This window comes from Mustela putorius, unplaced genomic scaffold, assembly GCF_011764305.1.
Source record: "Mustela putorius furo isolate JIRA1106 unplaced genomic scaffold, ASM1176430v1.1 tig00003863_pilon_pilon_pilon, whole genome shotgun sequence".
Lineage (NCBI taxonomy): Eukaryota > Metazoa > Chordata > Mammalia > Carnivora > Mustelidae > Mustela > Mustela putorius.
In genome coordinates this window covers 21,319,512-21,332,538 of record NW_025422015.1, presented here as the reverse complement: position 1 = coordinate 21,332,538, position 13,027 = coordinate 21,319,512, and the positions used below count along the sequence as shown (strand labels likewise).

At 36.3% G+C, this 13,027-nt stretch overlaps 1 protein-coding gene across 1 annotated transcript in view; it reads right to left on the bottom strand.

Annotated features, from left to right (window-relative positions):
• The window catches only part of MOXD1 (monooxygenase DBH like 1), a 90,590-nt gene that overhangs the window by 56,481 nt on the left and 21,082 nt on the right, over positions 1 to 13,027 (bottom strand). The window contains exons 2-4 of the mRNA XM_004740209.3: positions 12,305 to 12,451; positions 10,510 to 10,677; positions 10,302 to 10,385 (exon numbers count right to left, since the gene is read on the bottom strand). Coding sequence (XP_004740266.1) covers positions 10,302 to 10,385; positions 10,510 to 10,677; positions 12,305 to 12,451 — 399 coding nt within the window. The remainder of the gene's footprint in view (positions 1 to 10,301; positions 10,386 to 10,509; positions 10,678 to 12,304; positions 12,452 to 13,027) is intronic.

The following is a 13,027-nucleotide window of genomic DNA, read 5'->3' as shown; positions in this document are numbered from 1 at the left end:
CCTGGGCTCCATTCCTAAAGCTTCTATTCAGATGATTCATCCGAGATTATGAATCAAGAAAAACACAGTGACTCAATGAAGCAAGATTCAACCACAACGGTTTTGCAATGTGAGAGTAATATTTTTCTTTATAAAATAATAATCAAACTTTCATGTGTAGAAACACACTCACTTTAAACACACCAAAAGAGGTATTTTAAAGAACACAGCTCTGTAGTCTTTTATAACTTGATTAGGATGATCTAAAACTGACCTCTGATTTATGAGTTTTATAAAATCAAATAGTAGATATTTATTTAAAGTGAGAGTCCACCACATATGGAACATTTTCCTGCCCATTTCTAAAGGAACCATTCAAAAAAACTAGAAAAAATATTCATTGTTGGATCAAAAAGGAAACAATGGATGACATTCTGTTTTGATAAGTGTGTAATTTTTTACATTGAAAACAAAAACAACTTAAATTTGGCATATTATATCCTGTGGGAACACACACAAAAATTCTCTTCTTTTACAACTTTTTAGGACAACCTTTTATTACAGTTTTATAAATGTTATACAGATATCAAGTTTAGAAACTTATTTTATAAGTTTCCAGTTTTGTTAATTCTGATATTTAACTAAGGTCCTAGAATTTTAAGGGCTAAAGATGGCTTAGAACAACCTCTCAGTTACACAGGTTGATAGTCTTTGAATTGTGTTATTAACGTGAATTAATCTCTTGAGACTCACAGTGATGCCTACATAATAACTTTCCAGTAACCAATGGTTAGTTCAGAAGTAGAACCCAGCTTTCAGCCTGGCTCTTAGGCCATGCTGAGATGCCAGTAGTTCTAGTTCTTTCTCCAACAACATAGCTCTTCCTGATTTTAGAAAACTTTTTTCTGGGCGTTTTGCTATAAATTTAACTTCCAAATTAAAGCATTGTTTCTTCCCATAAGTCCCTTTTCAGAGTGAAGGGGAATAAAATAGATCATTGCCATTATTTTTACTTCTCTCCAAAGAGGACTGTAACTCAGCTTAAAACAGAAGGTTATGGTCTTGTTCCCCATGATTCTTGTGTTACAAGATGTGTCCCGTAAGATTAGCAGACTACTCTCTTTTCACTGAATTTTTTTTCCAATTCTTTTCTCCCTACCATCATCTCTGATATTTAATATTCTGTGTCTTTTTATAGCCATATGGATAATCTTTCATCTAATCATTTCAACTCTAGTCTCATTTAAGTGACTTCTTAAATCTCAAATGATAGTTTATGTGTCATTTCCTGTTAATGAGTCTTTCCAAACCTCAAGCATGAAAACAGCAGAGTTCTGTCTGCTCAAACGTCACCCAACTAGGTCTACGTCAGATCCCAGGACCTTTGAACTGGTATCTCTGGGAAGGTTCTGATGGCATTTGCTCAAGAAGCCTTCGGTCTCTGCCCTGATCTTATCGGATTCAAAAGAGGCCTTGGCTCTGAGAAACTGACTCAAAGGACCTGTGGCTGGATACAAGCTATTAGATACCTCTCACCCAAATTACTTTTCATTGCAGCGCATATCAGCTAGAAGGCTTGGGTTAGTAGAATTGTAGAGAGAAAGGTCCAGTAATTTTGCTAGGAAGATCTGTGCTCGGTCTTGACTCTGCCTCACAGAATTTGTATGATAATGTTAAGCAAGTTACTTAGGCAGCTATGCCTCAGCGTGCTCATCTGGAAAGTGGTGCTAATTCAACTTGCCTTGTAGGAGGCTGTGAAAATCTAACAAGAAAATGTATTTAAAGTTATACTTTAAATAATACCTCCTGGCCTTTAAGTAAAAGTAAAAAAAAAAAAAAAATTGCCTTTAAATAAAAGCAAAAAAAATTTTTTTTACTTTTAAGTAAAATTATTTTTACATTTAAGTAAAAGTCACTCCTATCTGCATATTACCATCCTTCTTCTTACACCTATTTTGCCATCAACACCTAGAATCCTACATAAATATCTTAGTACAGATTTAGTGCTTTCGGTAAAAGTGCTGTTTGTTAACTTATTTGTCAATTTTTATAGCCAATAATTATCAATAAATGTGCTAATGCTTTTCAATATTTTTGTCCAACCTTTTAGACTTCTTTTTAAAAATGTACTAGATTGGGAGTAGAGTTGGGTGGTAGAAGAACAAAGAAGAAGAAATATCTTTTTCTATCTGTGAAAATGGGACTATTTAAGGCCGCAAAATGGGAGGGTAATGGGTGACCTTAAGAATGTGAAAGAATATTTCCCAGAGGATATTCACCAGCTGGATTTTATCCTTACTTAGACAGGAACAGGAGGAAATGAGCTTAAATTTCATTTGGGTTAGAATAATGGGAGCAAAACTATGAAATCTAATTCCCAGGGAATCTTTTCTTCAAAATAAAATAGAAACTGACTTCCTATCATGATTTCAGTGCAGCCCTGATAAGTATGAGAAAGTACTAGATGAAGTTTGAGTCGTCCGTCTCTGTAATCCCCATCAAGAGAAGAAAATGAGCAATTATGAGCCTTTTATGCAACAGGTGTTTTCACTTGTATTTATTTCATCTTCACTGGAAATTATTTTTCCTACTTTTCAAGTAGAGATGTAAATTCTGAAAGTTAAGTTTCTCCAAGGTCATCAAGCTAATGAAACGCAGAGTTAGAATACAACTTGTCCCTATCTCCAGAGCCTCAACTATGTACTGCACCAATTTGCAAGTTTGCTCACAGTGGCATTCTTAATTTCTACCCTTATTTAAAACTGACATTATGTCCAAGATTTAGATTTATTTATTTACTTAGATTTATTTCACTTAGGTTATTTCCAAGATTTAGAGGTCTCTGAAATCCAATGTAAATTGGAAATGTAGGTAGTATTTATGAGCTATCTAACACAGGCCAAAAATAAAAGAACTCCATGAATATTATTTCATTTGATAATGGTAGTTATCACTTGAGACAAGAACTATTATCTCCATTTACAGATGAGAATCTAAATCTCAAAATACATGCTAGGAGAACCAGGCCCAAGGGATTAAAGAAAGAGGCCTTTAAACTTCAAGGGAAGCAGTAGGGTCCTAAGCATTCTCACCCTAGCAAGCCTAGGGATGGTGAGAAGCAGGAGAATCTGCAATTCAGACCACGGCAGCTGAACCCCAGCACATAGTTCACTTTCAGGTTTAGCAAGTCATAGATAGTTAGAAGTAAAATGAGCCATTTGAAATCATTGGATCCAATCCCTTTATCTTACAGACAAGGAATTTGAGGACCAGGGAGAGGTTAAGTACTTTCTCTAAGGTCGGAAAGCTAATTAGTGACAGAGTTAGCAATAAATCACTTCCATGAAAAGACATGCTTTCAAAGTGAATTCAATTACCTTGTATTCTCAAGTGGCTATTAAGAACACCCAAGTAGCTAGACAATCTCCAATGTTTCTGTCAAGTAGATGTAACTCAAGAAGATCTGGAAAGGAACTTTGCAACACTGAACAATCTAAGACAGCAATCTTTCAAATGTGCTAATTTGAGTCAACTCTTTATTGTTAGGAGCGGAGTTCTACCCACTTTTTTTCTGTACAGAGTTATAATTTCAGCCACAGTAAATGGCCAAGTATTTTCATCTCTTCTAGTGCATAAGACATATATGAAACTACAGATACACTGAAATATACATACATATAAAAGTATTTTGGTATTTATAAATTTTGATGACAAATTCCTAAAGAAGAAGATTCTTATGATTTTACAGTATAATTTCTATAGAGGATAAAAAGTTTTCCATTTTGTCAATGGGTGACAAAATGCACAGGCGCTGGGATAATCATCGGTATTAAGAATTTAATAATCAAATATAGTGTTGCCAAGTACTTAAAAGGAATAGAAAGTATTTTCTTAGAAGGCATACTTTGAAAGTTAATTTCTTTCAACATACTAAATAGATCTAGCTAAATATCCAAAGATTTGCCTTTAGAAGATATGGTTAAATTGGTAAAAAGACAAAGGGAAACAGTGATAAGCTAAAAAAAGTTTAAAAGAGTTGGATGTAAATGGGTGAAACTACAACCATTCAGTCAACAGTCAACAGCAAACATCTGCTAGTCTCCCACCTAATGACGAGAAACTGAAGGTGAACACATGAAAAAATAATGAGAACTAAAGCATAGGGTCTGTGGAAATGCATCCTGAAGACAAACCAAAATGTTATTTCCATCAGAGAAGAAAAATCACATCAATGAAAATATATTTTGAAATATCATTTCAGGGGAAAAAAGGAAGAAGATAAACTGACAAGAGATCATTCTAATAGTTGTCAAGTCCTGTAGTTTGACACTGAAAATTCTTACAATTTACTAAATTTAACCTAGAAGTCTTACACATTTTCAGAAATAGAAATCCTCTATCACACTTGACATTTATGAATATGTTAATGCTGAAGCTTTCTATGTGATGGTGTCCTTTAATTTAGAAAAAAAGGATGAGGAGAGGAAGAGGAGGGAGAAAGAGGAAGAAGGAGGTGGGGAGGGGGAGAGGGATGGGGGAGTGGAGGGAGAGAAATAAACATAACAGGGAAACTGACCGGCAATGTTTATTTAACATGGTACCTAAGCCCATATACTCATGCCATGTGTCTAGGACAGGAAAGTCAATTTTTGAATGACTATTTCATGGCTATACAGTACTCTGGCTTCAAGAACATTTCATGGTCATTCAGAGTCAATTATTCTTAGATGTTCTTGTCCTAGGAAACATTCCCCCAAATTAAATCATTCAGATTTATGAATGGCACCAATGGAAAAGAACAGCAGCATCTAATATCATGTCAAGAAAAGCGTTCTGTTCAGTAGCAAGTAGACAGCAGAGCATTTCTCTTACTGCATCTATTGATGAAAAGAATGATGATAGTGTTTTATCTCAACTTCACATTTCTCTACAACGGAAAGTTTTCAAGGTGGCCTCCCTAAGTGAAACGAGGGACAATCTGGGTTTCATTTGGAATTCTGACTGTTTAGAAAGGATTGACTGGTTTGGGATCCCTCAGCAACCCAGAAACCAAGATGATTGACAGATTAGCGACTGAGTATTGCTAGTGATCTACTTAATTTTATTTACTTATTTAACAAACACTGTGTGCCAGGCATTGTTCTAAATACATATGTTAAATTCCTTTGATTCACTTAAAAGTCATAACAACCCTATTGGGTGAGAACTATTACACCCATTTTCCAGGTGAAAAAACTGAGGCACAAGGAAGTAAATAATTTGCCAGTGGTCACACAAAAAGTAAAGGTAATTCTCCCTTAACACTCAGCCATAGTCAATCTTTTAGCATGACGCTCTTTCCTCTTTTGGGTCTCCTCACTAAATAGCAGTTTTCAGTGAAAAGTAATTCAGACAGCAACATTGGGGAGGGGGGGAAGAAAGCCTGATAATAATAGCTGAGTTTGGTAAGAGTTTTCTATGTGTCAGATACAGTGCCAAGTGGCAATAAAAGTTTTTTAATTGCTACATAACCTTCAGTCCAAATAATCCCACAGGAAGTTACCATTAGAATTTAAATCATAAAATGTTGGTGACAAATAACTTTCCCATGGATAAATGTCTAATAATGGCAAGAAGGCATCCACATCTGGCCCATCAGAGCACAGAACTCACCTACGAGACCAAAGGGCTTAACTGCTGCCCTATAAGAAAGGTGCGCCTTTAAGGCGAGATGGCTACAGGATGAGGAGTCAGCTGGCTGTTCTTCTTTTCCTCCTCTTTAACATGATAGGCCATCAAAAATTATTTATTAAGTCAAATAAGATAGATCAAGTTTAAATGGAGGAGTTCAGAGTTCAGTTCATCTATGGAGAATTCTCTGGCAGTAAAGGCTACACACACATACACACACACAAAACAGTGTGCTAAACCAACTGATAACCCCAGCTTCTAGCAGATCATCTCCAGCTGTTACTATCAGGTGATAATGATATCACTATCGACTAAAAAGAGTAGAAAAAAATCACTTTCTCCCAAAACTTTAAATTTAAGGTGAAGTTACTTATTTGGCAAAGCTTAAATAGGGTCATATTCAGATAGGGAGATATGGGCTGGACAGTGGGTCTCATGAGAGTCACAGAAGTGGTCTCACATGAGAGGTATGATTTTAGTATAAATTGTTAAGGGTTTTTTTTTTTAATAATCTCCATATCTATCTTCTAGTGTGAGATGCTGTCATCTGATAATACAAATATTTTCAAATCACAATTTAAATATTTTCCACAAAAATCAAAATACAAATCAATAAATTGGAATCACAAGTGAATTAAAGTCACCAACAATTTCTATCACAATCCCATTTCTCCTGCAGATGGAATTATTGACCTTTTTTGTTTATATTTTTAGAAATTATTTACCTTGTTAGTTTATAATTTTAGAAAATATTTACCTTATTTCATATTTTTGGTAGCAAATGATTGTTATCATTACATGATTAAAATTTAAATTAAAATGTAATCAATATTTTTTATTTTAGTCATTTACATTAAATATATTCACAAAAAGCCACTGATATATTTTTTTTATCAGCTTAATTTTATAGTTATAACAACTACAAAATGTATACTGGGCAGTAGTATTAACAATCAAACTGCAATTATACACTTTTCTTTGTTTGAAATGAGAGTGCAGACAACAAAGTTGATTTCTTGCAGTATTACTATTATCAATATGTTCTTAAAACTCACTGCAAATGACACATAATATAACACAATATAAAAGGCATTTTTTTTTCTGAGAAAGTACATTTTGTTTTTTGTATCAGAGAACTGAGACTTTTTGATCCAGTGATTTGTGGGACATAAAATAAGGAATAAGGACAAGCACCTAGCTCATGGCTTTTCAAAACATAGGAGTCTTTGAGTCTGTGAAAAGAAGATACAATTTTCTTAAATTACTAGAAATCATCTCTGCTAAGGGAAAGACAATGGAAGTTAGGTAATTTCTCAAGATAGGTATTAAATCTATGAATTCTACTGCAGAAACGTATTAAAATTTTATTGTAAACTGGCATACGCCACAAATTAAAACTTTTTTAAGACTGTCTCCAAACATGTAGAACCTGAATTATTTTTATCATCTTTATTTTTCAAGATTTGTTTATTTATTTGAGAGAGAGAGAGAGAAAAGGAGAGAGAGAGCCAGTTGGGGGAGGGGCAGGGGGAGAGAAAGAAGCCTCAAACCAACTGCCCTGCCTGCTGAGCTGGGACCCTGAGGCAGGAACCTGAGATCAGGATCTGAGCCAAAATCAGTCACTTGACCAAATGAACCACCCAGGTTTCCCTATTTTTACAATTTAAATATTTTGGATTTATTTTCTAACTAGAGCTTTCTTTTCTCTTTTTGGGTTTTTTTCCTTTTTAAGACTTTATTTATTTTTTTTTTTAAGATTTTATTTATTTGACAGAGAGAGAGAAATCACAAGTAGGTAGAGAGGCAGGCAGAAAGAGAGAGGGGGAGGAAGCAGGCTCCCTGCAGAGCAGAGAGCCCGATATAGGGCTCGATCCCAGGACCTTGGGATCATGACCTGAGCTGAAGGCAGAGGCCTTAACCCACTGAGCCACCCAGGTGCCCCAAGACTTTATTTTTAAGTAATCTCTTCACCCAACATGGAGCTCGAACTCACAACCTAGAGGTCAGAAGTCACATTCTCCCCCAACTGAGCCAGCCAGGCACCCCTTCTCTTTTTTGTAGACCTTGAGTTCATTTCTAAGTAAAATGTTTCATAATACTTAACAACCTTTAAAATGTTTCAGGGTTTAACAAGCTCGGGAACCTATTCTATAAATGGTATTCTTAAGTAATAACAGAATTTTAAGTTCCAGCCACCAACCCTCTGCCCCTGCAGCTCCCAAATTTTGTATAACCACTCCTCTCTCCCTCAAATCCCCTTTTGCTAGGAATAAAGAACTTTCATCATCTTATAGAACTCCAGATACTTAATACATGCCCACATATCTGAGCATTACTATGATAACCATGAGATGGTTATCATGTCTTTGATGGGAAACTGAGTAAGTGTCCTACTTCGAGAGTTGGAAGATATACTGACTCCCCTTAAGAGCAAATTCGTTTTTCATTCAACTTAATTATTAACATTAATAACAACTAAAAGGGGCACCTGGGTGGTTCAGCGGGTTAAGCCTCTGCCTTCAGCTCAGGTCATGATCTCAGGGTCCTGGGATCGAGCCCTATATCGGGCTCTCTGCTCAGCAGGGAGCCTGCTTCCCACCCCACCCCCTGCCTGCCTCTTTGCCTACTTGTGATTTCTCTCTCTGCCAAATAAATAAATAAAATCTTTAAAAAGAAAAATAACAACTGAAAATAAAAATGCATTGATGGGGGCACCTGGGTGGCTCAGTGGGTTAAGCGCCTGCCTTCAGCTCAGGTCATGATCCCAGAGTCCTGGGATCAATCCCCAAAACGGGCTCCCTGCTCTCCCTCCTGCTTGTGCTCTCTTTCTCTGTCAAATAAATAAATAAAATCTTTTTTAAAAATGCATTGATGTAAGTAGTTAAGGGCTTCATATCCTATCAATTAACATTTGCTGAAAAATGAATCAGGGACCCATTTTATGAAACATTTGCTTTCATTTCTGACCCTATAGTTTTTTACATTTGTCCCTTAAGCTGAGTTCCCATTAAATTTACTGCAAATGACACACAGTACAATATGACACAAAGTATATATAAATATACCATTCTCTTTCCTGAGAAAGGCTTTTCACTGGCATAATACTGGCCTTAGGCACAGTATTAAGGCACATGGAGGAAACAGAAAATAACATTGCACAGAAATAAGTGTCTCATTTGAAGTCTTCTAATTGCAAAAATACTCCACAAATATTTAGGACTACTTAGTAATTCAATAAACATTCCCTCAACCTGCCCCTCTTGTCTCTGTAAGTAGTTATGAATCATATGTACAAACAAAAGCCAGCTCTGTGCCTCTGGACAAATATATTAGTAATTAACAAATTTAATTCACGTTATAGAATGTACTCAGTGTTTCCATTTCTGCCAAAATGTTTTGAGGTTAGCAGGGCAGTGTTACAACGGATCACCCTTTACAGACGAAGAAGCCAGGGCATTACCCCAGCACTACTTACCTGAGAGCACAAAATTAGTTCAAGAAACAACCTGTGAGTCGAGCCCATATACTTCCTTCTGGATTCTAGAATCTACAGGTTTGCTCCTTTCTCACATCCACACTGCCTTGTTACATGGTCTGGGGGCTGGCGAAAAGCGGATGACGTCGGCTTTCTGAATGTTTAGAGCATTTGTATCACGACTGAATTCTATGTTCTTCTTTCCTGTGTCTAGGACACTTCTCCCAGGTTCTTCGAATGCATGGGCTATATATTCAGGCTCTGTGGAACTACCACTTTCTAGCACAGAGCCAAGGACGTGTAATCCCTCAAAAATACTTGTTCGTTCACTAACCACATGCAAAAGTTTTGGGAGACTATTTCTGGTAGAGGTGGGAAGCCACAGGCAAAGTGGGCTTCTTTCTTACCCAATTCTGAATTTTTTAATGTTGTGGGAATCCACTCATTTTCCTGTTTTCAAAAAAAATCACTATAAAAAACATTTTTTTGACAATATCCAATATTTACAATGAAGCAGACATTTTTAAACAATATTGGTGGGGAATGTAATCTTCCTGTATATAACTTATTGATATGCAAATGTATTATTTAAATGGAAACTCCAGCAATTCCAACTGTACAATGTTGCCTAAGAAATAACCAGTGTTGGGGTGCTTGGCTGGCTCAGTCAGTTAAGTGCCCGACTCTTCATTTTGACCCAGGTCATGATCTCTGGGTTGAGAGACTGAGCCCCCCCCCACCCCTATCAGGCTCCCCACCGAGCATGGAGTTCTGCTTGAGATTCTTCCCCCTTAATCCTTTCCCTCCCCCTCTACTCCTCCCTACCCTACCCTATGTGCCCACGTGAATGCGCTCTCTCTCTAAAATAAATAAATAAATAAAATCTTTTTTAAAAAAGAAAAGAGAAATAACTAGCAGTGTTCAAACGAATCCCCCAACTTTTAGCTTAAAATGTAAAATTAGGAGACAAAAATCAAAATCCCAGCTACAATCCAAGATTTCTCTCTAAATTCAGTGACTCCCAAGACAGGGTGTGAGTCAGATAAGCCAGTTCTTTGTTCTTGAAATAACTTTCACATACTTGAAAATCATTTCAATTTTTTAGTCATTTTCATTTTGACAACAATTTCTCCTTCATTCATACATATTAAATTTAGCCTGTGATTGAGTCACATACCTTTATTACATGATGCTTTTCTTGGAACACAGGAATCTTAAACATTTGGCACCAATAAGTTGTACCTTTGTTTGGGATGGGGACCTGTCTTAATAAAAAGGGGAAGGGAACACAAAGTCACACTATTAAACACAGCAGTGTAAGTTAAAAACTCTTACACGATTTCAATAAACCCACCCTTCCAGCCATAAAACCTGAAAAAACTTACGTCCTGATTCACCAGGTCAAAGTATCGTAAGGCTGTAGATAACACGTTGGTTTTCTCAGGATTCAACAGTCGTAGACTCTTGGTGCCACGATTAGAGTTATGGTACTTGGGGCTGGCCTCTCCCACATCTTCATGGTGGTACGCCCAGATCACTCTCACAGTGCTCTCCTAGGGATCACACAGGGGTATCATTACGTCTCATGAGAGCCTTGTCCTAACCACTAAGCTGAGTGTAGAGAACTCTATTGGAAGCCAGATAGAGATGTGAAGAAAAGAGAGTAATGACATTTGGAGTCCTCAGTATGGTCTCTAGGATTAATTGTCAATTTGATTAAGTCATTAAGTTTCCAAATAGACAGCTTTCTTTTTGGAAGAAACAGTCTCTCTCAGCACACAAGATTATGTCTTCTGAGAGAGCAAAGAACAACGGACTCCGTGGTTATCCTTTCACACGCATGACAACAGTCAATAATCTTCACACCAGGTCTGCAAACTAGCAACTCGTAGTTACCAAGCAAATACTCCTGTTCAGATGCAAGATTCTATAAAATTAAAACCTGTTTTTATGCCATGCAACATTTTAGGGAAAATAAACAGAATGAAAATTAAAACGACTTTCCAGATCAGTACCTTTACATTCATAATATATTTTTCCTAGGCACTAGCCCGGTCATGTGTATGAACTGACAGAAAGTGCAAACACAGGAAGAATTTCTGATTTGGGGTTTATTATCCTAGAATCTAGCTTTAGTCATTTATGAATCTGGGAATTTCCAAGGGACTAGGGTGTCCCAATGAGGGAAAGTACTGTCAGGTGAAATTGGTTTCCATTTAGCAAACAAGAGATTGCCCCAGGGGAGCTGGAGTAGGGAGGGGGAGGGCTTGCTGAGGTGTGAAGAAATTGTTCAGTCCTCCCACAGATAAAGGTGTTTTTGCCAGATCTTTGTAATAAGAACTTTGAAAATAAATAATAAAGCAAAAGCTATTTATTTTAAAAGCTATATTCTTTCTTAATATGTCAAATGACTATAATTATTTTTCCAATTAAAGTATAATTGCACTGTATATTACATAAAAAGTGATCCATGTCTTTGCATGTGTTCTTTTTCTTCCTCTTTGACTCTTTACACTAAATGTTAATCAAAACTGTTTCAGATTTTTACATTCCCATCTTTGAAGCTTTATCAAATAAAAAAGATAATTTGATTGATCTATACAGAATGAAATCGATCCAAGAAATTCATGAAACTTCCTAAGTACCACATGAATTATATACTGTCTAAATATTCAATTTGCATATGCATAAAGATATTAATGTTTGCATGAAGTCTGACAATAAAAAATCTTGTATAAAATGTTGGTAGCAATTTTAATCAATCTGCTATTCATCTTGACTCTAGAAATTTACAAAAATGAACCAGTCACAAATCAGGTGAATTATGCCCTGATATTCAGCATCATCATCCCCTCTTGTGTAATATATTTTTTTCCAACCTTTACCTATTGTGGATTCTCCAACTTGATATAGAAAAAGCTGGAACTCTTACAGATAAAATCACACTCACTTTAAATGGCCCTTCAAAATGTGAGATTCAAAACAAAAATGGCCTTTCTTCAAATGTATAGTCTTAGATTTTCTGTGGTTTCTAAAAAGATTTCAAAGGTACTCTAAAACAGACTGTGTGACTTTGTTTGCAAAGGTTATTTTAAAATATTTGTTCCTTTTATTCTGCAGTGTTTCACAACCATAAATGCACAGTATCTTCATGCATGCATTCTCACATAGGCTCCGTACCGTTATACTCTTGTCATTGATGTCACATGTATGCAGCTCTCTGGTAAATTCAATTACTGTGTGGGTGCTATTTTCCATGGCATATTCCAAGTGGTAATCTTGTTGAGCATCTTTTTTCAACTCTCTATTTGCATTTGTAAAATAATCCTGTGGAAAATATGGGAAAGAAAATTAGGACATCCCAGATTCAGAGTGAAAAGAATTTAGATTAGGAATATTTATAGGACCTTAAAAAAGTGATTGGGGCTTGCTTATTACAAAGTCCTCTATCTACAGTCATTTCTATAGTCCTGGGAGTTTTCAAGGAGCTGGAGTATCCCAACTAGGAAATCAGTTCCCTATGAAACTGAATCGTATTTGGACCTCAGGCGCTCTGGGAAAATGTGATATGGATTTATGGTATCATAGAGCATTGAAAGGGATGGAGTAAACAGACATCAAAGATCACCTAGTACTTTTCCGTCATTATACAAATGAAAAGAGGAACTTCCACACTGTGAAACAGCTTGCTCCAAAGTGAATTGACTAGATTGGGACAAAGATAGAACCAACCCATGTAGAACCAACCCAAGGAAAGCCCTTTTCCACTGTTATCCCAGTTGGGGCTTCCCATCACCGCTCCTAAAAGCAAAGAGGCCCCAGCTGAGGATACAGGTCATTTCAGTATGTGCTGTAATACCCAATGCTCATTAAAATGAAATGCAGTGGAAAAGAACGGAAAGA